Source organism: Spinacia oleracea, chromosome 4 (genome assembly GCF_020520425.1).
Source record: "Spinacia oleracea cultivar Varoflay chromosome 4, BTI_SOV_V1, whole genome shotgun sequence".
Taxonomy (NCBI): Eukaryota; Viridiplantae; Streptophyta; class Magnoliopsida; order Caryophyllales; family Amaranthaceae; genus Spinacia; species Spinacia oleracea.
The window spans coordinates 30,160,511-30,187,460 of NC_079490.1; the positions used below are offsets into that span (position 1 = coordinate 30,160,511).

Sequence of the window (26,950 nt, forward strand, 5' to 3'; positions counted from 1 at the left end):
AACCCTCAAGAACACTGGACAGCAAATCCAAGAACACTCAAAGCGCAAGCACGAGCAGATCCTTGGCAGGACGAAATTTACTTTCTCTCTCTAAAGAAAAATCGCTCTGAAGTAACAAAAGAAAAATGAAAGAGGAATTGAAGCTTTTAAAGAAAAATCTAAGCTCTGAAAAGCCCTCACACGTGGCGCTCCCTCCGATCAAGCAACCTACCCCACAGTGACAAGGGGCACCCTCCTTGAGGGGCAAATGATGTGGCCTAAAAGAATGCCACTTAACCGTACTATCAAGGCCCAGAAAAAGGGGGCCAAAAGCTTGTCTACGGGCATTTCTCAACTTCACAGGGCCCAGGCCCAAGCGATTAAGAAGTCTACATTGGTCCTAAACAAGCCTCCAAAACCAATGAAGGACACGTGTCCCATTCTTGTGTAAACATTCAATCATGCAGGACCAGTTCCCGAGAAACCCTAGCACTATAAATAGTGCAGATCCCTAGGAAGAAGGGTATTCAATTCTTGCCCACCAACGAAAACCTATCGTTGCCCTGCCTTCTCTCTACAAATTACTTATCTCTCTAGCTTATACTTACTTAAGCATCGGAGGAAATATTCCTACGGGAATATTCTTGTTTTGCAAGTTGCCAGAAGTTCGTGCCAGGTCATACTTGATACCTCCGAGGAACGCGTGCCACGTCAGCACCGTAAAAGATCCCACAATAATAATAATAATAATAATAATAATAATAATAATAATAATAATAATAATAATAATAATAATAATAATAATAATAATAATAATAATAATAATAACAATAATAATAACAATAATAATAATAATAACAATAATAATAATAATAATAATAATAAGATTGAATTTACAAATTAAACGTCTTAAGTAGAGTCTTGGTAGTCTTGGAATTCCAAGACTCTTGCTCAGACTTTGTCATACTCTTCCACTAAATGGGAGGTCTTAGGTTAATACTACCTCCGTTTCGCAATAGATGCATCATTTCTTTTTTTCACGTATTCCAACACGCTTCTTTGAACATTAATATTTCTAATTGCGTGTAAATAAAAATTATAAAAAAATTATATTTGGAATCCTTGCATTGATACGAATTGAACAAGATCTCACTTGACTATGTTTATTATTACATAATGCGAAAGAATGATTGTCAAAGTTGGTTGATGAATAATGTCAAAATGAGAAACGGTGCATCTATTGCGAAACGGAGGTAATACTCAATAAGACTATTGCTCAGACTATTGCTCAGACCAGCGCTAATCTTGCTCTAGCGCTAGTATAAGCTAAGATTTCCACATCATCTTTTTATTATTTTTTATTTATTTTTAATTTCTCGTATTCTTGTCAAGACCCTTTCAGACTTACTTAATTTTTCCACTTTCACCCCTCGTACTCTTTCAAGACTCCTCAAACTTATAAAAATAAAAAAATAAAAAAATAAAAAAAATAATAATTAAGATTGAATTTAATATTTAAACGTCGAGGTTAATACTCAATAAAACTATTGCTCAAACTAGCGCTAATCTTGCTCAAGTCATAAGTCATAACTCACAATCCTACGTGTCATTAAATACACTTTAGCTTTCTCTCAAGCAACCTACTAATCAAATCTCCAACAGCAGAAACAGAATACGAGTACCAATCGAAATTAGGGTTCATATTTTCTCCCAAATTCCCCAAATTGATCCCTCTCAAATGCTCAACCAAAAACCCCAAGATTGACCAAAAAGATGGCGTCCTTAACACTAACCCCAGCTCTCGAAATACCAATTTCATCGGAAGCAAATTCTTCTGCCGGAATCGGGGAAACTATCAGTATCAAACCAATTGATCATCAAGTTTACAGCTGGTTATTGAATTGCCATGGATTTTGGCACAATATTTTCCTAATTTTACCTTCTGCTTTGTTTATTTTGTACTTGGCATTTCAAGCGAAGAAGAGCTACAGGAAGCTTTTGGTTGGAAAGTCCCACATTATTAACTCGTATTATGGGATTGTTTGGCTTGTTAGTCTCCTTAATTTTACTTGGTGTTGTCTTCAGGTACTCTCTTTGACCTCTGATTTTGAGATTAAGCAAAAAGTCAATCTGTGTTAATTGAAATTAATGAAGTGGTTGAGTAATTTGTTTGTCGTTGTTGAAATATTTTGATGTTTATTGATACGATTTACGAATTTTGTTGGAAATTTTAGAAGATTAGCTGAGTGGAATGATTGGGTGTGTGATAAGTGTGGTATTGAATGGGGATTGACTTGTAGTTGAGGGAGAAGGAAAGCGTTCAACGTTTTTTTAGGTATATTTGATTTTGTAGCGTTGGAATGGAACAAATGGCCGTAAGAATGCTGACGGTATTAATGGTTGTGATGGAAAGTGAGTATTTATAGTAAGTGGGAGAATCAGCCTTTAAGATGTGCATAAGGCTTGCTTAGATGAGGGTGTGAAAAGAGAAACATGTTTGCTTGCTGGAAGATACTGCTTGTTAGAATTAGATGAATTTACAGATGAAACACTGCGCTCGATAAAGTATGTCATGTGTCGACCAACATCAGATGATCAGGGGGGAGATCAATTACCGAAAACTTGAATCAAGCATATACCTATTACAGATTAATTACTTTTTATGTTTGTGCTTGTAAAAAATTGTAGTAAATATTTAAGACATGTTAAGCTATGTTTTTCCGGTCTGAAAATGCTCTTTGGTTCTATATTCAGATTCTTCAGAACGTCTGGAGTTTTTCTGGTGTGTCAAAGCTTATTCTGAAATTGTACATTCTCTAGAAAATAATTCATATACTGTCGAAAGACCAAAACTAATAATGTTTTCGTAAACTGGGAATTTTGCCGGAGTTTCTCATCTATATTTAATACTAGTGTGACTGAGGCACCAAGCTGGGCCTTTTCTGCTAAATAAGTTCACATGACAAATTAACCTTCTCTTTGAAGGTTGAAGCCTTCACCCTTCACTTTTTGCCTTCTATTATTTTATGTTTTTGGTTGGGGGTGGGTTGGAGTGGGATAGGGATGGAGATTGCAATAGCTTAGGCTTTGATGTAGCTAGTTGGCAAATAGGGTCCATGGGAAGTTTTTCTTTCGAACGGGATAAAGATTTTTCAGTTTATTTTTAATGAATAATGTCTTGTACTCTTGTTCGATGTTCTATTCTTAAGTGTATGCACTGTGCTTTTCTGGGCATATTCGAAACTACTAAAGTAATTTTGCAAAAAACAAAAAAAAACATTGTGTATCTTGATGGATATGTCTTATCCACTTTCTATAGATTTCTTTCCTAATTATCCAAATATGTCAAAACCTTTCTTTGGATGAAATGACCTGACATTAAAGTAGTCCTTTATTTTCTGTTTGTAGAGATATGATAGGTAGATCCTTTTTTCTCAGACAAATGACTGAAATGGGCCTTCAATTAAACTACTGTTTATTCCCTTGTTCATTTTCTGCTTTTTTTAGGATACAATTTTTCCAATAGATGTGGAGTCATTGTGTGAAACTGAATAACCTTCGTAACTTATCCTTTATGTTCTACCTATATCATCGAAAGTTCAATTCTTTTTGCTAAGGTGGACAATTTGGGGATGTCAAAGGAGAACCATGACCAGACATTGTAAGAAGGGAAAATGAGAGATCACGTTGTTTTCTTAGCTAACCATCGCAAATTCACCAATTACCATCTATACTTCTCTTGGTATATTAATGTTTGCTATCTTCCTCTTCCTTTTGTCGACATCTTTTTTTCCTGTAACGACTGATGGCCAGAACTATCGACAGTGATCGATTTTTATTTCTAAAGCTCACCTCCATCATTATTATCTTGTGTAGCCTTTATTCAGACTTTGGTTAGTGGGAAGAAGGCTAAGACCTTTTCTTCCATGATTTAAGGATTGGCCAACTTTTTTCCCTAATAGGGAAAAGGTAGCACCCTCTCTCGAGTTTCAGAGGTGAATAATCTATCTTTGTTGCCTTCCCTCCCCGCGGTTTCCAAAAGCGAGATCAGAATAGGAAGACCATGAGTGGACAGAAGTGATGAGATGATCGATTGTGCTGTCTGGATTCTCTCATCAAGAGTCATGTTGAAAGACTTGGGATACTCAGGGAACTAGGTCTGTTATAATTTCGGAGTGACCGATTTCTTATCTTATTTGGCTGTACTGTGCACATAGGTCAGAATGGTTGCATTTGTTTGAATAAGTTCAAGTAGAATATGTTTTACTTGTGGTATGGAATTAAGGAAAAGGCTATGAGATGTTTGCCTCTCTTGGGAATAGGAAAGTCAGGTTGAAGGTAGGTCATAGTGGAAGAAATTTATTTGACTTGAGTTTTTCTCCTTTTATTACATGCCTTAGCAGTGATGCTGTTAGCTAGTATATAAATAACTCATAAAAAATTGAGTATGGTGGATGAACTGGAAAATGTGTGCATAAACAGTTAGAGCTAAGAAGGAATCCTAGAATTCCACCCGTTGCTCGGTTGTGAAAGAGCACAGAATCTCTAGAACCTATCTTTTGATATGTTGAGAATCTCGTATGATATCATCCACACCTTAAACTTATTAATGCTCGAAGGTTGGATACGGCGGATAGCATGATCCTTAAGGTACAATACCTTCTCCAATATTTACAAAATACAAATTACAAAGGGCTTAGATATTCCATAAGAGACTTATTTTCACTTCATGTTCTATGATCTCCACCTGGTACCACTACACTAAGTTGAGAAGAATCTAACTAATGTGATGTATATTTCAAAATTTATAGTTCCTCCGTTATTATTTGGATGACACGGTTTTTTTTATCATGTTTGCCAATGCAATATTTCAATATTTAATATTTTTAATTATCAGTTGGTAAAAATTATAAAAAGTTCATATTATAAATCTATACAATGAGACGATTATAATAAGACCACACATTACTATATTTTTTCTTGATAGTCACAATTGATAGTCAAAGTAAATTATATGAATAGTGTCAAAAGTCAAATTGTGTCTTGTAAAACAGAACGGAGGAAGTATGTCGTAGTCATATTTGAATTTCTCATCAATTTGCTCAATTATATTTAGTTAAACAAGTGAAAGGTCCACTGAGTAGTCTTGGAACAGTTCGTTCTATCTTAAATGGTCGTGGCTTGATGTAGTTATTATTTGATAATTTATATTGTCGTTTCTTAGATCTCCTTAATACTCCTTTCTGAATGTTATTTAACCACCCTTTCTGATGATTATTAATCTTATTGTTTCTTAGTTTTTTCTCCTTAATCCGTAGGTTTCGTTTTATGTATCTTACTGAGTTCCTAGTTTGCAGTTTGACGTATAGAGGAGTCACTTTTAAATTTGCCTAATAGTGATTACTTCTGTTGGGTTTGAAAATCTGTTGTTGTGTAATTCTCTGTTAAGCTTCTCAAATGAATAAAAAAAAAACTCCTCCTTAGGTTTCTAATCCTTGTCAGAGACCGAGTATTGGCAAGCAAAACTATAAAAGTTGAAGGGTCCAGATCAGCGGCTTGGCTTATTGATGCCCAATATATCATATTTCTCCTGTGTATGGTATTGGTTGCTGAGCCTTTCCAGTTTTCATTATTTATTTCATAGTTTTCTTTTTTTGTTTTTTTTACAGACTTGGGAGTGTACTCCGGGAAAGACACTAGCATGGAACCTTCTATCTCTATTCACTACTTCAGGCTTGCTGTTTCTGGAAGTGAGTTTGATTGCTTTTCTTCTTCAAGGAAATTATGCAAGTGGGACAGAAGCTTTGACTCGTACTTTTTCCATCTCCGCTATGCTAGTTGGTTTCGATGTCTTTCTGAAGGTATTTCATGTTTTTCTATACTTCAAAGCTATTAGGATCGAACAAGGTGTTATGTCTTCTTTTGAGATTTGGTTTAGGTGACGGCACTATTGAGTATTGACTTGTATAGTTGTGTAGTTGGGTTATAGCAGTTAATTTTGCCTCTTGCCAGCCCAGGTAGCAGTTAGACTTGTCCTTAGAGTTGGAAGTTCCATGATCACCCGTACGATACATTATTTGAATCCCCCCGCTAAAGTCCAATGCCCCTTTGAAATGAGAGTAATTTTTTGTTTTATTTTTCACCAGAAAGATTATGGTTTCATGAATCAGTAGTCATGTCATGATTGTCACTAATATATAGTATCAACGTTCTCGAGGGTAGCTGTATTCTTAATTCTGAGGTAGTACTTTTTTTTTGTTTCTTGAGGCTTCTCTAGTATCTGAAGATGTCTTCCATCATTAGCTAGTATAAGTAGCTTTTCTTCACTATTTAGAACATCTTTGTATTCATTTGGCTTCCATTTTTTCACGGCATACAAAATTTCAAGTATATCTGTGCTAAAAGATGTTTATGCTATAAAAAATAAACAGTGTTTGTTGGTTTATAACTTGACAAAAAAGAAATGCAGATTGTGGCATGGATTAAATGATGATCCAACTTATTCCCCCTCTTTCAGGGAATGTATGTATTTGCATTTGGAGTCCCGTTATTCATTGAGAATAATGACGCAAATCGAATGAAGTGGGGCCTGTGGATTGTACACAAGCTAGTGCTAACTGCAGTTTATGGCTTCATACTTTTCATGTACCATTCCAGCAGGAGAGAGAGTTTACCTGGTGAGTTTGGTTTAATTGGAAAATGTTTGTTAATCATATCAAGTAACAACTGAAGTTGCACTTTATTTCCCCCTTTTAAGTCTTAACAATGTTACTTATTTATTGTTTTCCAGCAAGACCAGCATATCACAAGTACATCACAATCATGTTTGGCGTTAATGCGTTGGCGCTATTTGCTTGTGTCCTGAGTGGAAACGGTTTTGGGTTCTGGTACCGCATTTAAGATTCTTGTTGTTAGTTGCTACTCTACTTTACTGGCAGTCCCAATTCCACCAGTTGTTACTAATTAACCTCTCTCTTAATTCTTTGCCAGGTTGTATGACACCCTAGATATATGCTACCATGCATTTTACCTTCCTCTCATATACATGACATTTTTAGCCGATTTCTTTCAGGTAATAATATATGTCTTTGCTTTTCTTCTGTCTTTCTGTCCTGCAGTAAATGACCGGCTTTCTGATGACTAAACGTTTGCTTGTTTTGGGATGAATTCAGGAGGAAGACTTGAACTTGGAGCATGTATACTACTCAGAGATGAAAGACGCTGGATTCTTTGATGCTGATTGGGACTAAAAAAAATGACTAAACCTTTTTGTTTCCTGGTTGTAACTTGTAAATAGAATTTACTCGTCTGTTGTATAAATAATATTATGATTTTCCTTGTAGAACAACTCTTAGTTTTTGTTAAAATTTAGTGCTAATTAATTAGTTGTGAAAATGGATTTGCTGCCGGCCTGCCGCTAACTTCTTCCTGTTGGGTAGTACTACTTCGTATAAGAGGTGGCAAATGTATTGTGTCGTGTTTGCTCATGTGTTCATTTTGTGTGATCTAGTTGTGAAGTCACTTCTATTATTGTCAATTAGTTTTAGTGTGGAACCTTTATTGACTTATAAGTAGATGGAACTCTCCTCCTCTGCCGAAGAAGTCCAACGCACATTTCAACCAATTGGCCACAAATTAAAAGTAGAGATATTAAATTTTGAATATGTACATTGACACTTGTGAAAAAGGGAAAGTGTATCCATCTTTTTCTGAAATAGAGGGACTGTTTATTCAAATGTCAAATTGTCTTATTTTATCCAATAACCTCAAATATTGGATAAGAAAAATCGTTCATAGACCATGTTTGGTTCATTATTAGTAAAGGAAAGGAAGAGAAAGGAAGGGAAATGAAAGAGAAAGAGATTTTATTTTCCTATGTTTGGTTCAAGGGAAGGAAGTGAGAGGAAGAGAAAGGAAATGTAAATGACAACTTTTAATTTTCTCTTTCCTTTCAAATTTCTCCAATTTTGGAAGGAAAGAAAACTGAATTTTTTTTAAAAGGATTTTTCCTGTCATTTCCTTTTCTTTTCCCTTCAAATCTTATGTCATTTATCTAATCAAACATGAAAACATAATAAAAATCATTTCCTTTCTTTTCTCTTAAATCCTCTCAACCAAATAAAGCAGTAAAGTTCTAATAAAAAGTTTCATACAATCTCTATTTATTTAAGATGTTTTATTTGAAGAAAATGTTAATGTCATTTGTTGTATTTTGGTATTAGATAAAAAAAAATTAAGGGAGAAGATGAATGATTTTGTACGTAAATTATGGAGAGATTAAGGGGCATGTAAAGTATGTCAGATTTTTCCTTACAATCTGTTATATTAGGGGCATTTTAGACTATTGTATAGAGAACACCAAAAAGATCATTTATGTTAATGACCTTAGAAGTCCCCTTATCTATAGAGATATGTTAGGACTTAGGATGTCTTATGTTCCATGATTAGAAATTTCTTGTTTTTTTGTGTGTATATAAATTACAAATATGGGAGAGATTCGACCCTGACACCTATTATGCACATATCATCCCTCTTTAACACTTAGGCCAAAGCCTAATTGGTATTGCAGGTAGATATGTAATTAACAGTTAAGTCTTAAATAATTGTGATTTAAGAAAATGAGTAAAATTTACGTCATATTACATGATATACAAGGTTTCAACTCTAAGCGGCTCCCTGTTAAAATTAACATGCTAAACCGATTAACCATACCACGTGTCATGCATTTTTTGTAGGTCATTTAACTTTTTTTTTTTTTAATTTGTAAAAGTTTTTTTAAAAAGAAATTAGTTTTTATAAAAGATTTATTTTATTTATAATTCATTTTATTTAAAAGAAAAATAAATGAAACAAAATCCCCCAGCCAGGACCAAAAAAGTTATACCCCCGTACACAATATAATAATTTAAGGCCCTGTTCGGAATTCAAAAAAATAAAAATAACCTCACCTTCGGAATTAAAAACACTTAAGTCCTTATTGGAAATTTTAATTAAATCTTCCTAGTCGAGAATAAAAAAAACCTTAAAACAATAAAAAGCCCTTACACGAAATATGTTAATTGAACCCCTAGTCAACATATAATTATTATTTTTTAAAAGTCAACCGACTAACAAGTCAACACAATATGACATATAGTACTAGTAACTGTGTTAGTAGGTTAATCTTGATTGAAGATTGTTTAGAGTGGAGAACTCCAAAGTTAGAACTGACCTAGATTAATCAAAAGTTGAGACTTTTTAAAGTTGATCGGTCATAGTTGGGTATATACGCATACACACCAAGCCCACAAATTTAGTCGGTTTATCGAGTAGAGATGTCTTTTTCGAACCATGTACAAGCTTTTACCTAAAAGCACAGTTTTGAAACTGCCTAAACCCACACTTATTTTGGATAGGGCCATGTCAAATAATTTAGGCGATTTTTCCACTCTCCATGAAATTGAACTAACTAAACTGATCATATGTCGTAAAAATGAACATTACAAAAAAGCTTAAACCCCAAAGCACTCAAGTGAAATTACCAAGCCATATGAATATATGATGCTAAAATGGAATTATGTGAAACCTCGTGACAATAAAGTGAAAATTTTCCAAAATCAATAAGTCTTGATTTACCATTAAAAAGAAGTAATTTCTTTTAATTGTTTGGTGGTATACTTGATGCATATGATATCTTTCCTCATTTTATAACTTTGATGCTTAGATTCATCGATTTGTTTGATTTCCATATCGGGTGTATTTTCTTTCCCTGCACAAAGATTCTCAAGCCCTACCTTTGTATTAGTTTATTTTTTATACTTAATTTCATTTAACACATTGGTTTAAACAATTATACTCTATAGTGGATAATTTCTTATACTTTTCGTAACATAAAGTTATTTCTTGTACCAAATACAACAATTTTTTTGTGTATAAAGTTATAAAGCACGTCCACCTACAAATGTTATAATTGAACACTTTTTAAAAATCATACATAGGTTATACCAAGTAAGCAAAAGGTAGCTGCTTTAAATCCAGAATCATAATGTATTAAAAAATACAAATCACAATTAGCGTATTAGAGTGTCATAGATTAGGAGTTATATTATACATCCAGGTATACACCGTCTACACGTCCACCTAGAGCTAAGGGCAGATAATTAAGATCATATTTTTGCTCATTTAAAAAATTTGAATTGAACAAATAAAATTTAAATGTATGCGGTACACCTAACTCTAAATACACCAAAATGCATACAAGAATTTGAGCCATTATAGTGCATCATACCTAAGCATTTTCATAAATTGGACTTATAAAATTATTCAAGTAGCATTTTTTGGTACAAAATTTATTCAATTACATTTCGTATAGTTACCTTATTCGAAAGAAGTGTGGAATGAAATATACGATTTGAAAAAGGACGGACGCATCCATTCGAATTCTTCATCAACTTGGCTTTATTTTCATTAACTTATTCTTAGTGCTTATTAGATCAGATCAAATTAGATCTGAACAGACCAGATCAACTGACATCCACGAACATCCGAAGACGTCATCCTCATGAATGTCAACAAATAGAATAGAATCAAATCAAATAAAAAAGACAGAAATATAAACGAAGAAGAGAGAACAGCCGGTGGGTACAACGGCCTCCACTACCAAAACCCCCCCAAATACAATCACATCTTTCATTTTCTTACCACCAAACACACCTTTAAAACATCACTCCCTCCATTTTTACTTCCCTTTTACTTCTTCTTCCTCTGTTCTTCCCCAATTTTATCTCTCCTCTCTTTCGACACACCATTCCATAATCGTACTACTGCAACTTTTTTTTTTTATTATAGTATTGCGTTTCGAGTAATCTCAACGCCATTTCTACGAACTCCAATTTATTACGATCAATTCTTTAAATAGTAAGATCTCTTCCTCTTTCTCTCTTCCTATATTGTACAATTTTTTCTTGATTTTTTTTTTTTTTTGTGTAATTTTGTTGAAATTCGTGAATCTGATTCTGTTCTTTTGAGTTGATATTCCGAGTCAAATCGATCCTGTTTCAAAAAATTTGAAAATTTATCGTCGCTTTTCGAACATTCGGGTAAATGCCTTTTGGGCGCTTTATTATTGTATGATCGCGCCTTTTGTGATCTGGATTTTTGCTACTTTATTTTTCTTTTGAATAAATGTAATTATGCAATTACTTTTGAAGAACTTTTAGGGTTTAGTTGAATTAATTATCAATTTCCTTTTTACCCTAAATGATTCGACTGCTTTTTGTTTTTTGCAATATTATTGAAAAAGTTGAATTGTAATTGTGTTTTGGCTATTTTCGTTGAAATTGCAGGAAATTTAGCTGTGTATGCTGAGATAAGCAATCATCATAAGAAAAAAATCATGAGTTCGCAGTTGGAGATTCAACCTCGTGAGCTTAAATTCGTTGGTTAGTCGCTAATCTTTTAATTATAATCAATTACCACTTATTTTGCAATTATTAGCAAATGATTGAATTTCCTGTTGATTAGTTGGATTTACAATAACTTAGACTATCTTTATTTTTTGTGGGGTGAACTAATATGGTTCTGTTGTAATTTATGTTTATTTGTTTGGGGTGCTAGTAGTTGAATTGAACAAACAAAGCAAGTGTACGGTTCGTCTCAGCAACAAAACTGATCAATATGTTGCTTTCAAGGTACAATTTGACTGTCTTTTGGTTTGAATTCGATCTTAAGGTTATACCGTTCTTCAGTTTCCTGCTTGAATATATTGATTTCAGGAAATAAGTTTTGGTATGAACATGATTGTTGCAGGTTAAGACTACATCGCCGAAGAAATATTGTGTGCGGCCTAACGTTGGTGTCATTCAGCCGAAATCAATTCATGAATTTGTTGGTATGCCATTGTGTAACTTGTGTTTTTTTGAGAAAAGAGATTATATTATGTTATCAGTAGGAAAAAAGGAGAGTAAACAAAGAGGGCAAGCTGTCCTCTGATCAAGAAACTTGTTAGTTATCACTACTTCAGTCTCAAAATATTAGGTTGAATCTAACCTCAATGATCATAATTGATTAACTTTGACTGTTTATTTATCAAAAATTTATTGAGTTAGAGTGTGTAAGTAACAGTTTTCTAAAAAACAATACTGAGTACCTTTTTAAATTGATATTTTGCAAATTTACTGACTGGTATACGGATAGAAATAATCTCAACAAAATAAAATTTGTCCATGAAAGTTGTTGTAGCCTATTATTTTCAGTAGGAGTATGTTTTTCTTGCCTGGTAAAAGTTTAGCATAGGTGAGCTTTCCAAATTACTAAGATAACAGGAGTTGAGAGGTAGGATGTTGATCATTAAGAACTAAGTTGTGGAGATTGCCCCTCAGCAGTGACTCGTGGGGATTTGACGCGTATACTTATATTCATCATTATCATTACCCCATTGCCTCAAAGAGGCTCCCGCAAGAAGCGGGGTAAGGGAGGGTCGGACGTACGCAACCTTACCCCTGCAATTGCAGGGAGGTTGTTTCAATTGACCCAAAAGCGACAACAGGACGACCATCTTCTACTTCATGGAAAGGAAGCGTATACATATATTAGTTTTAAATTTTAAGTGGTTAAAGTATTTACTATCTCTGTTTTTTTAGCTGTACTAGTTTGACTTTGCACTATTCAGTATTAACATACCTCACTCTGACCAAATTATTAGTGAAGTACCAATATATATGTAACAAAATGATCATGTAATTTTTAGTAATAGATAGTTAAAGATATTAAGGGTCAACAAAAATAGAAGTAGGTGAAAACTATATGCACCAAATAGACAGGTTAACACTCTAAATTGAGTCCACTGGAAATTTTGAGAAGCAATTGAACTATTGAAGTCTTCAAAAATTGGTGGGTTTAGTAAGGGCACTCTGGTGTGTTGCGTGATGATATTTTACATTGGTCAACCTAACAGGTAATTTTAAGTAAATTGTTGCAGAGGTACATTTTCTGATTTGACTTCGAAGTTCCGAGTAAAATTTATAGTGCTTTGTTATAGCCTTTGAGAAATGAGGACGGTTTCATGTGAATATTCTTTTGCATATTTGGTTATTTGACTTATTTCCTTTTGCTAGTTGCTTCTCTAAAATTTTATTGATCAAATGTTGACTTTTTAGATTTATAAAAACAATGGGAGGTATATCCAAAGCCTACTTTCCAGAAGACTTGTGGTCCTTCATATCTTAGCACAGCTATCTCCTAAGCTTCTGTTTTCCTTGGTGCCATTGCATACCTGATTTCTTGTTACCTCACTAGAATATTTCAGTAATTTGTTTGCCATTAAGGGTCAAATGTAGCTTTTGAAGTGAGGTCTTTAGGAAACGTTGAAGAATTATGGGAGAAGTTCTCAATGGGTAAGACATAGGTGAAATATTAATTATTTCTAGCAAAATCTAAATGTTCCTAAAACATACCTTCTGGCCTTTAGTGATGATCGACCCATATGGCTTATGCATTTTCACTGATTAAGAAGCCAGTTTTTGTACGGAGTACATTTGGTGTAGGTGAAGGCATTTATCTCTTTTTTTATTCCTGAAGTATACAACTGGTGTTAAAGATCTGCAATGTGCCATTGGTAACTAAAGACTGGCTGGTTCCGCCTCCTGCTTTCCAGAGTTTAGCTCTTGAGATTTGATTGAATAGATTATTGGATGAGTCAGATAGTGCATCTACTTATCAGAAAACAAGTACCATTAGTCTAGCTTTTGTTAATAATCTTCCTGAACCAGTATTTTCTTTTTGCTACATACCTCTGTTTAATTCTGATGAATAATCCTAGTTGCTGCAATCAGTACCCACTACCCAGTCTCATTTTATTCTTTTGTTGCTGCAGTCATTATGCAAGCTCTGAAAACAGCTCCTGTTGAAACAACATGCAAAGACAAGTTCCTGGTTCAAAGCACAATTGTCCCTGAAGGAACAGTGGAAGAGGACATTACATCTGAAATGGTACGAGACAGTTGTTGATTTTGAAAATTTTGAAGTTCACATATGCTGATATGCTTATTGTTTTCCTTGCAGTTCTCTAAGGATGGTGTCAGATACGTGGAAGAGATAAAAATGAGAGTGAACCTTGTTGTCCCACCCCCTAAATCTCCAGAGTTGTTACCCCTCAACGGAACGCTGAAGCAGGTAAAAGCTTATGATATTTGAGTTGCAGATACCTATTATGCTATGGAGCAAAGACTCCCAATCACCATTGTATGGAGCAAAGTAGCATATCATTGGATCTTGAATCCTCTTATGCAGCCCTGTTCTGCTTTAACACTTAACTCGTCTCATGCTGGGTTTTATATATATATATATATATATATATATATATACAGAACCTCATAAACTTTACCTATTCCTTTTATTTTACTACAATGCATAAAAAAATATTATAATGTGGGATCTTTTTGGATTTATTTGAATGTGTGTATTGAAAGTATCAATTTTTCATAATATTTATCGATGGTTAATTAAAGATAATAATGGGAAAAGCTTTGCGCTGGAGGTTGTAAAAACTAAAAAGGCTAGTGTTGCAATAAAAAGAAATGGGGAAGTACTCCATATTAGTTTAGGAGTTTCCACATCTTTAGGCTTCATCCATTATGTTTCTGATTACATTTACTTTTTGTTGCTGTATTATGCTCCCTGATTACCAGGAAAAGAGTATCTTTCTTTTCCGGAACTTTCAAGATGTTTGGTAAGTTGTTGATATTTATTTATATATGAATATTTTTAATGCTGCAGGCTGATGAGCATGTCGAGTCAAAAACAGTGAATAAGGAGGAGTTGAAGCCAGTGAAGGATGCGGATGTAGCTCGACCTCAGGATATGAATTTAGAACCAATTAAGCAGATGAAATTTGATCTAAGCAAGGCTGTTGACTCAGCTGTGGAAAAAGATGTGGAGTCAGAACTCACTAAGGAAATAGAACCAATAATAAGAAACAATGAGGAACCAAAAGTAATTGCATCGAGAACCTCAATGAATGAGGAACAAAGATTGTCCAAGGATGTCAATGAGATGAAATCAAAACTGCGTGAACTTGAGTTGAAATTAAGCAAGGTCAGTTGTACTTAAGTTTATGTCAATAGCTACAACGCTATGCTGCTACTCCTGTTCTTCCCCTTTGTTTCTTCCACATCAACTCACTAATCCTCGGTGGTTGTTCTCTCTTATTATTTCCTTAAGCATGTTCTTGTACTTTGACTTCTTTTAGAGAGCTGAATACTTTAGTAAGAACAATACTCTCTCGTGGTTTTGCTGAAACTCGGATTTGAAACTTGTGATGCTTATTGCTAAATGATAGCCTGCTGCAGTTTTCTGTAGGTTTTGTTCCTCAGCCTTTTACTAGGAAGACAATAGTTGGGAACTTGGGATGTGTGTGAGGCTTAGAATAATTTACATCATTATTATGTTGTACATCTGCTCTCCTAAAATCTATCTGCCCTCTGAATGGTGTGGTTAATAAAGAAACTTATTGAGAGTGTAATATGCAAAGTAATGGGGGAAATATCACATGTAAAACTACCCTGGGATTTGCTTTTCTGTGTTTTGTTCTGAACAGAATGCATATCATCTGACATGACCTCATTTACCTGGGCAGCTATTCCTGTGTTATCTGGCTATTCCTGTGTTATCTGGCCTTCCTAATAACTAAAAAATGTCTTGTGGATTTTGCAGGCAGAAGTGAATGTTTCAAATCTGACAGAAGAGAGGAGGCTGGTCATTCAAGAGAGGGAGAATTTGAAACAAGAAATGGTATTCCCTGTATTCTAAATTGATTATCAGTATAAGCCATATTTAACCTTCATTTTTGGTGTTTGCTAAAGGTAGAGCATATTGAACGATCTCCTTTTTCTGAAATTGTCTGCAGGCTTTTCTAAGATTGAAAAAAGTAGAAAGAAGAGTGCAGGATGGATTTCCGCTTCTGTTTGTCTGCATGGTAGCACTAATCAGTCTTATTGCTGGGTATGGCTTTCATCCCTGAGAAAACTAGTGTTTGAGGCCTGAGCATGAACCACATTCTTAGCCTCTTCCTGTCTTCTTCTAATACAAAAAGAATAGATGAGGCATCCTTTGGTCAGCCTAGTTTGCAGAGCCGGCGGGATAACTTGAGATGATAGTTTTGGCAACTTGAGGTATTGTGTATATGTTAGAATTTCAAGGTGATATTATTTGTACATGACCATACGTCCCCCCTCCCCCTTCTCTTTAGATTACTCTTTTGAGATAATGAGAATAATTCAGGTATATGAACATAAAGGTTTGCTGTGTGTGTGATCCTAATATAGATTAAGTATGTGTGTTTGGACTCTTGTTGCAAATATTAGGATTTTCAATATTAGGGATTGGATGTTACCATAATGATAAGTGGAATGTAAACTATCTTTTCCATTTCCCAATCTTACTATTTGAGCTTTGATAAATTTAAGATGGTTTTGAAAACAGCTTATTCCTTCGGCGTGTATTTTGGTATTATTGTGTCTGACGGCCACACCACGCACCTCAAATACTGGTATGCGTTGCAACTTGCAAAGGTTGGGGGAAGTGAACCAATAATACCTTGTAATCTTGTATGCGTTAGATTATTGTGTCATAACCAAATTGATTGGTTCCTCTATTTGAAGAAACACATTTGTATCCAAACTTGTCGATGGCACTAATCAAGTAATGAGCGATAGAATTAAACAAGTGGCGGCAGTTAAATATTTTTCAGTTGGAAAAGAGTGTATTATCTCTTCACTTGGATATTCTATTTTTCATTTTTTTGTCAATTTGTATTTGCACTTATATTTTACGGAGTATGAGTTTCACTGATACGCTAATAAACTATTTGCTCGTGTTATTTTCGCAATTGCCGTACCAATTTGACAAGGGGTGTACTTGCGCTATTATTATTCAAGCTTTTTTGAAACCAAATAACATTGAAACATTGCAGATGTCCAAACCAACTTTCTAAAGTTGGGTTATATACGATATAAAAACACATCACCCTACTAAACAACAAAATAGGCTAAAGACAAACGCTATAGGACAAAATCAAATTTTTTGAAAAATGGCATATATTTTTGAAAAATGGCACCTGTTTTAATGCTTGTCTTATCCCTATTTGTCATCATACATCTCTGATATGAGGCACGCCGCCCTCCCACGACAATATTCCAACTCGAGCACATATATTTCAAGTATACCTCTCAGTCTCTCCGGACAAATAATGAAAAGATTTCGGTTCTAAACAGATCTTAATTTGAGTAGCTAAATAAACAAGACGTTGCAACTTCACTCAACAGTTAAACGGTTCTAAGTTACACAAACGCCTCGAGTACAAATTGATCAGTAAAAACACAAACCATAGAATTTTACTGCATCAATCCTATCTCAGTTTATTCTACAGTAAGAGAAAAGGCAAACTTGTGGTTGTAAGAGAAGAGGTTTGGGAGGAAAAGGTAAATCCTAAAAGATGATAGGACTACAAAACATGTTTGGGAGTATTCTAGCTACAGCCAGATTAAAGAATACATGGAATATTGAATACGTTACTAATTTAATCTGCAGAAGGTGATTGTAACCTACTTTCTCTCTATTAACACAAGTTTTGTACAACTCTTTAATAACAGGAACGCCCACCAGGACTAGGACTGTTCTTTGGTTACGGGCATTCTCCACCTTCCAAACTGCCAGTAGGTTATATAGTTTTTGCAGCATTTTTAACTAAGTCTCTTCTTATGTTGCTCTGTCTGGCATGTTGTGGGTGCTGACTTCAGTAGGTGAACCAGGAACATACTGTACAAAACCTCGGCCACCAAAAACGGGCCGCATGAAACCATCATCGAATTTGCGCCAATAGTGATGGACGGTGTGAGTAGGTGAATTTAGAAGCATGCGCAGGCTACCTGGACGACCTAGAGACCGAACAGTGCTTTCATCGTGATTGCCATTATCAGCTTCAAAATCTGGTTGGCTCTCCAGGAGTGGCAACGACAGTGATTTTGGACTTCCTAAATCTGATACAGTGCTGCAACTCGTGAAGTGTTTTGGTTGAGGTAGCAGATACAATATTAGAGGCTTTGTCAGCAACCCAAACACCTGCAGGATTCACAATCATCAACATTCTTTCTTCTAACATTGTAAAATTGACTTGAGCAAAAGCACGTTCAACTCACTAATCTCAAACAAATGAGGATGAAGTAAAATCCAAGAAACAATCATCAAGAATATGTTTTAAGAAGAAAGCTATGATTTTCGCATAATAACTACGGAGTACTTCTCAAACTACTTACCATTGTGCTGAATAGGACAACAGATATAGTGCTTGTGATCATGATTGCATTCCCCCTGAGCTGCGTGTGCCCTGCCCTTGTAAACTGCACAAACCACCCAATAAATCAAGGGTTACCACCAAACATTTAACTGGTAAAGATGATGTGAATGTTGGGAAAGAATCAGTGACATACCTGATTATAAGCAAGTGCGATAGAGACGGCACCTCTCATAAGACCAGCCCACCATATGACCACCTACATTTCAAAAACCTTTTACTACTTTCATATGACCTGATTAAGAAGCATACAGAAGTACTTTCTACTTTTCTAATAGTATACTTGCCTGCTGGTTGAGGGTGACCTTATCACTGTGCGATTTCTTGGAAAAGTTCATTAACCAGGACAAGGGGAAAACAAAAGCTGCTCTTCCAACCATGACTAGACCTAGCAATATGGAACTCACAGCAACAGAAGTTCCAGGACTGCAGAGCGGACCAAAAACATAGTGTGAAATTTTCGAAGAGGAAAACTACAAATTAGTAACCTTAACAGGCCCAGAATATGGGTTTTGCAGCCAAAAAAGCAACAAATTCTTCAAGATTTCATATTACCTATCGCTCACAAATCTCCATTTCTCAATGTCCAATGCATCCATACCAACATATAGAAAAAGGAAAACCTCAGCGACAAAAGACAGTGTTGCAAAAGCATGCCTGTTTTACAACAGTGAGGTAATCACGGATTAGGAAAAAACCATGAATATTTACAAAAAGCTCAGTGCAACGTAAAATGATATGAAATAATACTTGGTTGTTACTCTTGAGCTCTCTGTCACATTGTGCCATGTATAATGGGACATGACAATCCCACAGAAGAATACTGTAAGAATTCCGCTCAAATAGAAGAGCTGCAAGATATAAAAAGTATAAGCTCCTGAAAAAACTTTAACTTAACTAACGAATATAAAGTACCGGTCTAGTTATATGAAACAAGAGCTTTATAAAAGAAAATTGTTTTCCCAATCAAGTCAGCAGGAGAAGAAACAGAATGAAAAACTCTAAAAACAAAATATTAAAACACACAGAAGCTTACTTCAGCAAGCATGTATGACAAATAAGCCATAAGCATCATTAAAGCAACCTCGCGGTCAGTGGAATGCCTGCAACATTGCAAGAATTCAGTCAAAAAGATGTCATACTTTATAAATCAGCATATCATCCCCTTTCCCTCTGTTGAAGAGGAGGATGGGGGTTCATGTATTGCAATTCACTGACCACAACAAGACAAACAAATCAATACGTAAGAGAAAAATCTTTAATACTCCGTATTAACTAGGGAAAATACTAATAAAGTAGGCTTTCCATTTGCCTTGTATAGATTAATTACACCTCATAGAAACATCCAAGGACATAGCATTTAATCACCAACAGAAGTATATGGAGAATATTTCCCAAGAGAAGAAGCAAAGATTGATCAACAAAGAAGCTCCAAAAAGCTCAAGATATATGCTCCGTAACAAGTACATGCCAAATCAGGACCAGATAAGATATTAGCTCAATGGTCCCACCAAACATAGTGAACCCTATAACCGTGCTTGGAGAATAAGATAATTCACTGTGTTGAAGTCCTTAACAAAAGATGAAATACAAAAGATGAAATACAGAAAGCTTTTTCTTGTTTTAGACTGAATGGTAGAAGAGTACAGATAAACAAAATTCTTATGATCCACACCAAAGCACCTGATCGGTTATCGCGGATAATAAATAATTCTGATGATCCACACCAAAGCACCTGATCAGTCATAGTGGCTATTCATACAACGTAAAAATATGTTCTAGCCTACGATCTTGCCTAATTTCTACAAGTATATATAATTGGCGCCACCCTAATTGGAAGCAACCATTTAAAACAACTGCATGCTGAAATCCTGATTCATACAAGAATCACACATGACAAAGTTTACACATTTGAGTCTGTCTAGTGGCTTCAGGCATATGGAATTTAGCATGCATATATCTGCATGAAAGTTCTATGTATATAATGATGTATGTTCAGACAGTGCACATAAGATAGCTTCGAAAATCAAGAGATACAAGCATGTGCATTGCAAATTTAAACACGATTTCAATCAATGAAATTTCTATAAGGTCTGGCAGACAGTAACAGTTTGTCAGATAAGAGGTCCATTGACCTTCGCGCGTGAAGATAGACTTTCGTATGCTGGATAAAGTAAATATGTCCCAGACATAAAGGATTCAGACGGATGGGAGCAAGTTTTAGCATAGCATAAGTGAACTCAGCAGTCTCCCATAGGACGTAGAAGATTTCATGGACAATGAACGAATGATTTATTCTCAGACATATTCTACTTTATATGATCATGGATGTTGACATTGATTAACTTGAAAATGTCAATAAATATTTCACTAAGAATAAGAGCGAAAGTAATATAATGAGATTTGGAAACATCCAAGTATAAAACATACCTTCCGAAGTACAACTTTTTGATGATGTAAGCACTGAGCAAGCCAGTCTGCAAATAGAACAGGGAATTGTTATTTCACAACCATCAGTCCACACATACCAAAAAATATAGGACACAAACAAAGGTGATGGGCATAGCCTTACAAATGCTCCAAGCAAAGTGCTTGTGATAAATAAATATAAGAAGTTGCCCATGAACTTTAAAGCAATCGTGTGATCAAATCTTGTAAGGTCGAAGCTCTGGATAGCGTTAAAAAGCACCACTGATGTGGCATCATTAACAACACCCTCACCAAACACCAGACTGTAGAGCAAAGGGGTCTCGTCCTGATTAAGTACCTGCTCCATTTAAGGCATTTTTTAAGTTCAGTACCTATAGAATCTTTCCTTTAATATTCTTCCATGGGTTTGAAATGTACTTACCTGCAATGTGCAAACAGAATCTGTAGCAGCAAATATTGCACCAATTGCTGAAAGTGATGAAGGAAAACATTATAACCCCAAGAAAAGAGAATAACATGTACTGTTAAACAACATGATGCAAAGAAAATATATACCAAGATAGTCTGCCAATTCCAGAGAACCGATATCCAACTTCTTAAAAATTGACATCGCTCCTGCATAATGAATCACAAAATAAGCATTCAGTATTTTATTGGTGCAATCTTCAAACAATCAATTAAGTCAACCGGATATGGAGAGAGTGTCCATTACTTCCTAAGAGGAACATATGAAATACCTAAGTAACCTAACAATAAGAAAGAGGCTCATATTATATACCATTCGAAAGATTTGCAGCAATTAGTGTACCATTTAATTTCACCCGCCATAAGTAAATTGGCCAGTTTAGGATTTTTTGAGTGATAGAAGAATGGCCGAATAAGTTCTCAAGCAATGAGCCAGCAAGTCAATAAGTTTCCGAAGATGATACAAGAATAACGATGACAAATTTTTGACATATAAAAGATAGTAATGTGTCATCCACATTGGCATATTGGAAATGAACATTGTAACACGAAAATTCCATGTTTCAAGCAAATCTATCTTCTAGTTAGCTACGGAGTATTACAGGCCTGAAAAGATGGTTTGAAATGCAAATGATGCAAGAAGGGTCAAGGGACTGACAGCAACACGTGATAACCAACAACCGTACAGGAAAATAACTTTTTTGCATAAAGAAAATTGCTTCAAAAAAACTTTCCTTTTCCCTTGCCTTACCAGGTATGGTGGCCTGGGTGTTTCAAAAGGAAATTTCATTTCACTGTATTTGAATAGTACAATGAACAGGGGAAGGAACCTTCAAAATCATCAATAAACAAGGGATAGACAAAACAACATGCACAGATATGTCAGCATCAGTGGGCCCAAATACAACCTACTAGGAAGAATTCCTATGGGTCCCTCGTCATGTGCTGATAGTATACACTGCAACCTACACCAAAGACCAAATCCAAACAAGAACCAAGGTTACAGCCTGGGTAAAACAGGTCAACTGCAGTACTTCACAAGTACTAACTTATAACAGTTACTAATCCGTCCCTTCTTAGATATATCCTCATATCCTTTCTCACTAAATTGACATTCTAATGAAACCACGACCACCCAGTACGAATACCATTGAGATTGGCCTCTAAAGATGTCCGAATCTATGTCACATTGTCACCTCACCCCTAAGTGGTCAAAGACTATCAGAAAGGATGTTCCCAAATTACACACGAAAACGTTATTACCACTGAAAATAAAGGAAGAATATAATTAGCATACTGGAATTTTTTTCCCTCAAAAGCACGTAGCTGGGGCATCAGAAAGGTTTCCCGTGCATGAAATGTCAACGAGCCGACTTTCCTTGATACGGGGTTTGGGGTGATAAAAGCGAATAATTTGTTGTGTGCTGATGGTATCACAGTTCTGGGGCTTAATTGGTTTGAACGACAATCTACGTATTTTCTCAAGGAGAGGGAGGACACGCCTTTCTTTCATGCGACCACCCTTGGGATAGAGTTACTTATTTAGCTTCTCTACGAATTAGAGCAACTAAGACTTCCATCTTCAATTTTAAAGATTCGGAGGAATTGAGTTTATTGTTTGTTACTCTGTTTCCCGCTAAGGGAATCTTGTCCTCTTGCTCTGTACACTCATTCGGCTATCATGTACTTCTAAATTATTTTTCTTATGGAAAAAGAGTTAATACTAGCCTTAAAGATTGTGGTAATACTAATAGCAGTAGAAAGTCAGTAATTCACACCCAAATGAGCAAGTAATAACAATATAATCAGCAATAACATTAAGTGTTATTTCTAATCAAAATTAACTTCATGAATCTTAGCATGACGCTAATTCCCATTAAGGGCCATATCTACTGATTCCAAAAGAAGCATACAAGTGCATAGATTGAGAGGAAACATGGAGGTTCGTAATTACCCAGAGATATAATGGTAAACGATACCAATGTACCAATAGCTCCAAACAATATGATAGTAATGAAATTGCGGAAGAACTGCTTCTTTTTCACCTGAAAGCTGGAGAAAAAAAAAATCAAAGCTAATCATATCAGCATCCACACTTGAATTCTAAATTTTATTTAAGGAACAAAAGGTGACAGGTGAGAGCAAACAGGTTATTTGAAGGGAGATTATGAGGAAATCAACAGACCCTGCATTAAATATAATCGGCGGTAGAAGGTATATGAAGAAAAGATCTTCACTGAAAACCAACAGATGCGAACTCTTTCCTCCACTAATCAGAAGAATTATAACCCCGGTAGCCAAACCCTGCCAGCAAGAATCAAACCACATTGTACAACATCAGAACCCCGAGCCTAGCCAAAAGACATAACTTGGTTATTTGAAGCATGATTGAACCAAAGCTAATAAATATAACGAAGACTTACAATAAGCAGAGCGGTGATGGACTCGTTCATCCAGCGATTCTCCTCTAGAAGATGACCAATTACTATACAACCACATATGAGTGCCACAAACAGATTCATTGAGACCACAGAAGCATGATCTGAAGTGCCGAGCGAGTCCATATTGCTAGAAAACAAAGAGCTTAACTGCGACCACATTGTTTAACTACTTCTATCTACACCCACTATATATGGAGTATATAACCGTATATGTTATGTACGAGGAATTCTTGGTAGCTTTCCAAATACAGCTTTCTGAAGCTTTGCAAATCCTATTTCTCCTCGCTGTCCATGCCAATACAATACACCTTACAAGTTCTGCAAATCAAACATATTCAACAATAAAACATATAAGCAAAAGTTCCATGTAGTCAGCTCTCATAGAACACATGTGCTTCCTAAATCAGCAATATATTCAAAGATGTAAATTTTTATTTTAATAGAGACTCGCAAATGGCACTGATGTAGACAGGATTTAAATATTCGATGCCACACCCTAAGACTGCGAACTAAACTAGTTGCCATCCACTTAAACAAGATACGCATTAATAAAAGCTGCGAATACCGAATACTAGACCCGATTTCGGTGATGTTATCTTAATTATTTCATATGCTTACATGTTGGAAACCCAGATTCAGGAATTAACATAAAACCACAGTAATCATCACAACAACAAAAAAAAAAAAAAAAAAAAAAAACCAAGTAATCCGCATTTATATCAACCAATCAAGAACAATAATTTAGGGCAATTATGCTATCTTCTTCCTATGCTTAAATCTAAACAAAACCCAGATGCTTAAATTAGCAACAAATAATTCCAACCACAATTGTCAAGTACGTAGTACATAGAACAAAACAACAGAAAAAAAAACCCAATAAGCTAATCAATCAAAAAAAAAACCATACACTTAAATTTACACTGATTACTGGGAAATTTCTGGGAACATAAAAAACCAATGAATTAATCAACAGAATAAAATTAAAAGTACGGAAATTTACGGGAATATTTCCAATTTTTATCAAACTTTACAAATCGTATAATTTCAAATTGAATTGCACGCAGTAATTTACAATAATTCGTCATCATAAATCATATAGATTAACAAACATACCAATGCATTCCAAGTACGATCAGCAAAAGCAGAGCAATAATTGAGGAACAAATCAACAAAAATCAATAATATTTTATAAAATAAAAAAAATTCTCTTTCCAGAAATTTTCAGGTGAAAAGGAACGAAATCTCAGGTGGGTATGAAGAGATAAAAAGGGAAAACAAAAAGATGAGAAATCTCTGGAAGAAATGAGAGAAAGAGAAAATTTGGGAGAAAAACTAAAATAAATTGGAAGATATTTTCGGTTTTTATTTTGTTGAAGAAAGAAAACAAACTTTTTAGAGGGAATTTGAAAGGAAGCCAAATGCGAAAGGCCAAGTGGCAAAAAAGGAGAGAGAAAGAGAGGCGTGTGTTGCGCGGGATCACCTTCAAGATCGATTAAGGTCCTCTTAAGCTATGCTAACAAAGTGACCATAAAGAAGGTGCGTCACTCGTGATTCTCTTATTTGAGTGCTGGCAACGAGTTTAAAATTTTGTTTTGTTGACCTTATTTATATTGTTTATTAGATCATATTAGAAAAATCAAATCAGATTAGTCCTTAATGTTTTCTTAACTCGTATTATAAGTATGAGTATGAAAATATAAATGTATGGGGTATAACTAATTACAAATATTATTGTTAGAGTTATGGTACATTTAGGGTTCTAGTATGTTTAGGAAACTAGATTTGTGTTAGTTTAGGAATCTAATAGTGTCATAAACCTAGTATAATTATATTGTGGTTTCCTATATAACCAATGATGCAACCAAGTTATGACTAAGCTGTTGAGTTATATTATCGTCTTAATGTTATCCTCTGTAGTTTAACAATCAACCAATAGAAAAAGTACTCTTTTTTTTCTTTTGTAATTCGTAAGTATATAGTACTCCCTCCGTTCATAAATAAGTGTCTTATTTGGAAGAATGTATGGGGATTGGATTAAGAAAAATGAGAAGTGCATAAAAAAAACAATGGTTGAGAGTGTTTTTCTGGGGAAAGGATAAAGTAGATAATTGATTATTGATAAAGTACAAATAAAAGTGGATGTGGAGATGAAAAAGTAGGAAAAACATAGAATGTGTAAGAAAAAATAATCTTGATTTATGAAAAAATGGAAAAATTACATGTCTAAAAATGAAAAATGGATACTTATTAGGGAACGCTATAAATAGAAATATGACACTTATTTAGGAATAGAGGGAGTGCAAATTATGGGAAAGAGAATTTTGACTCCTTATAATTGGACTTAGGAAATCTACGAAGTATATATGATATCTAGTTTGTAATATATTTAGAGGCGTATACCCACAAATAATACGAGACAATCAAATAATAATTTCCCCATAATTTAGCATGATATCAAGAGTCTAAAAAGATGTTAAGGACCGTTTACATAAATTATCCCCTCCCGGTGGATTAGAAAATACAATCCATCATCAGGATTCATTAACTTCAATCAATGAAGATTTTCGCTGAAATTGGAATTCGAAGAGCTTAGGATATGAGTTTGATTGCATTGTTAGTTAGTGGAGAAAAATAAAATTATGAGTGATTGCTTTACCTATGTTGATATTTTCGTGGCTAATTTAGCCATAGTTGGAACTGTTGAGATTAGTTATCTTATAGGTCTACCCACAGACCTATATTGGAAGATTAATTACGCTTGTAAGTTGAGGTGAGTTTGGGCTGGAGAAAAAAAGACCGTACTTAGGATCACGTCTAATTCGAGTACATCTAAGTTTGCTTTTGCTTCGAAAAACCAATGCAGATTTCAGAGCTTGGTTTTGACTCCAAAAAATCAAATACGGATTGAACATAATTTTGCGTAAGAGAAGCGAAAGGCGTTCCTATTATGTTGAGATAATTGGTGAGTTCGAAAAGAAAGACGTTATCCTCAACACTATTACTCCGTATTCTACTACTACTTAAGTCCTGGACTACTTATGGTTTCAAATGTCTTTGATCTGTTGACTTATCTTTAAGTGATGGTGAATTGTAAATTTTATAATAAAAATAATATTCCACTAGTAATTTCTGATTTTGAATGTGTTTGTTCTCAAGATCGACCTAATTTCATAAATATATGTCACTTAGATTGTCTAATACCTATTATAATTTTCCCACTTGTAAAACCATTTGTCCTGTTGAGATATCAATAATGTTTCCTAAATGATAGAATATCGTATGTGATAGAATTATATTATATCTCAGC

General features: G+C 34.8%; 3 protein-coding genes across 4 annotated transcripts; 2 read left to right on the plus strand and 1 right to left on the minus strand.

The window, feature by feature from the left end:
- Window positions 1-1,616: 1,616 nt before the first annotated feature.
- Window positions 1,617-7,484, plus strand: LOC110779672 (protein CANDIDATE G-PROTEIN COUPLED RECEPTOR 2). Its single transcript, XM_021984155.2, has 6 exons — window positions 1,617-2,064; window positions 5,649-5,840; window positions 6,497-6,656; window positions 6,770-6,866; window positions 6,970-7,051; window positions 7,152-7,484. The coding sequence occupies exons 1-6, from the start codon at window positions 1,753-1,755 to the stop codon at window positions 7,227-7,229; spliced, it is 921 nt and encodes a 306-aa protein (XP_021839847.1). The 5' UTR covers window positions 1,617-1,752; the 3' UTR covers window positions 7,230-7,484.
- A 3,078-nt stretch (window positions 7,485-10,562) lies between these two features.
- LOC110774783 (vesicle-associated protein 2-2) lies at window positions 10,563-16,396 on the plus strand. 2 transcript variants are annotated; one of them, XM_021979369.2, is made up of 9 exons: window positions 10,563-10,875; window positions 11,304-11,399; window positions 11,575-11,648; window positions 11,767-11,848; window positions 13,832-13,947; window positions 14,020-14,130; window positions 14,734-15,051; window positions 15,670-15,747; window positions 15,863-16,396. In XM_021979369.2, the coding sequence occupies exons 2-9, from the start codon at window positions 11,354-11,356 to the stop codon at window positions 15,974-15,976; spliced, it is 939 nt and encodes a 312-aa protein (XP_021835061.1). In that variant the 5' UTR covers window positions 10,563-10,875; window positions 11,304-11,353; the 3' UTR covers window positions 15,977-16,396. The 2 variants fall into 2 exon arrangements, with proteins under 2 accessions (XP_021835061.1, XP_021835062.1); XM_021979370.2 differs by having other exon boundaries at window positions 10,569-10,875; window positions 11,578-11,648.
- A 930-nt stretch (window positions 16,397-17,326) lies between these two features.
- Window positions 17,327-25,131, minus strand: LOC110774789 (sodium/hydrogen exchanger 2). Its single transcript, XM_021979375.2, has 15 exons — window positions 24,757-25,131; window positions 23,626-23,961; window positions 23,388-23,506; window positions 23,157-23,254; window positions 21,293-21,352; window positions 21,159-21,205; window positions 20,880-21,074; window positions 20,738-20,784; window positions 19,344-19,410; window positions 19,058-19,158; window positions 18,863-18,964; window positions 18,595-18,733; window positions 18,444-18,506; window positions 18,270-18,353; window positions 17,327-18,075 (listed from the first exon to the last, which is right to left on the minus strand). The coding sequence occupies exons 2-15, from the start codon at window positions 23,800-23,802 to the stop codon at window positions 17,713-17,715; spliced, it is 1,662 nt and encodes a 553-aa protein (XP_021835067.1). The 5' UTR covers window positions 23,803-23,961; window positions 24,757-25,131; the 3' UTR covers window positions 17,327-17,712.
- Between the last annotated feature and the right edge of the window lie 1,819 nt (window positions 25,132-26,950).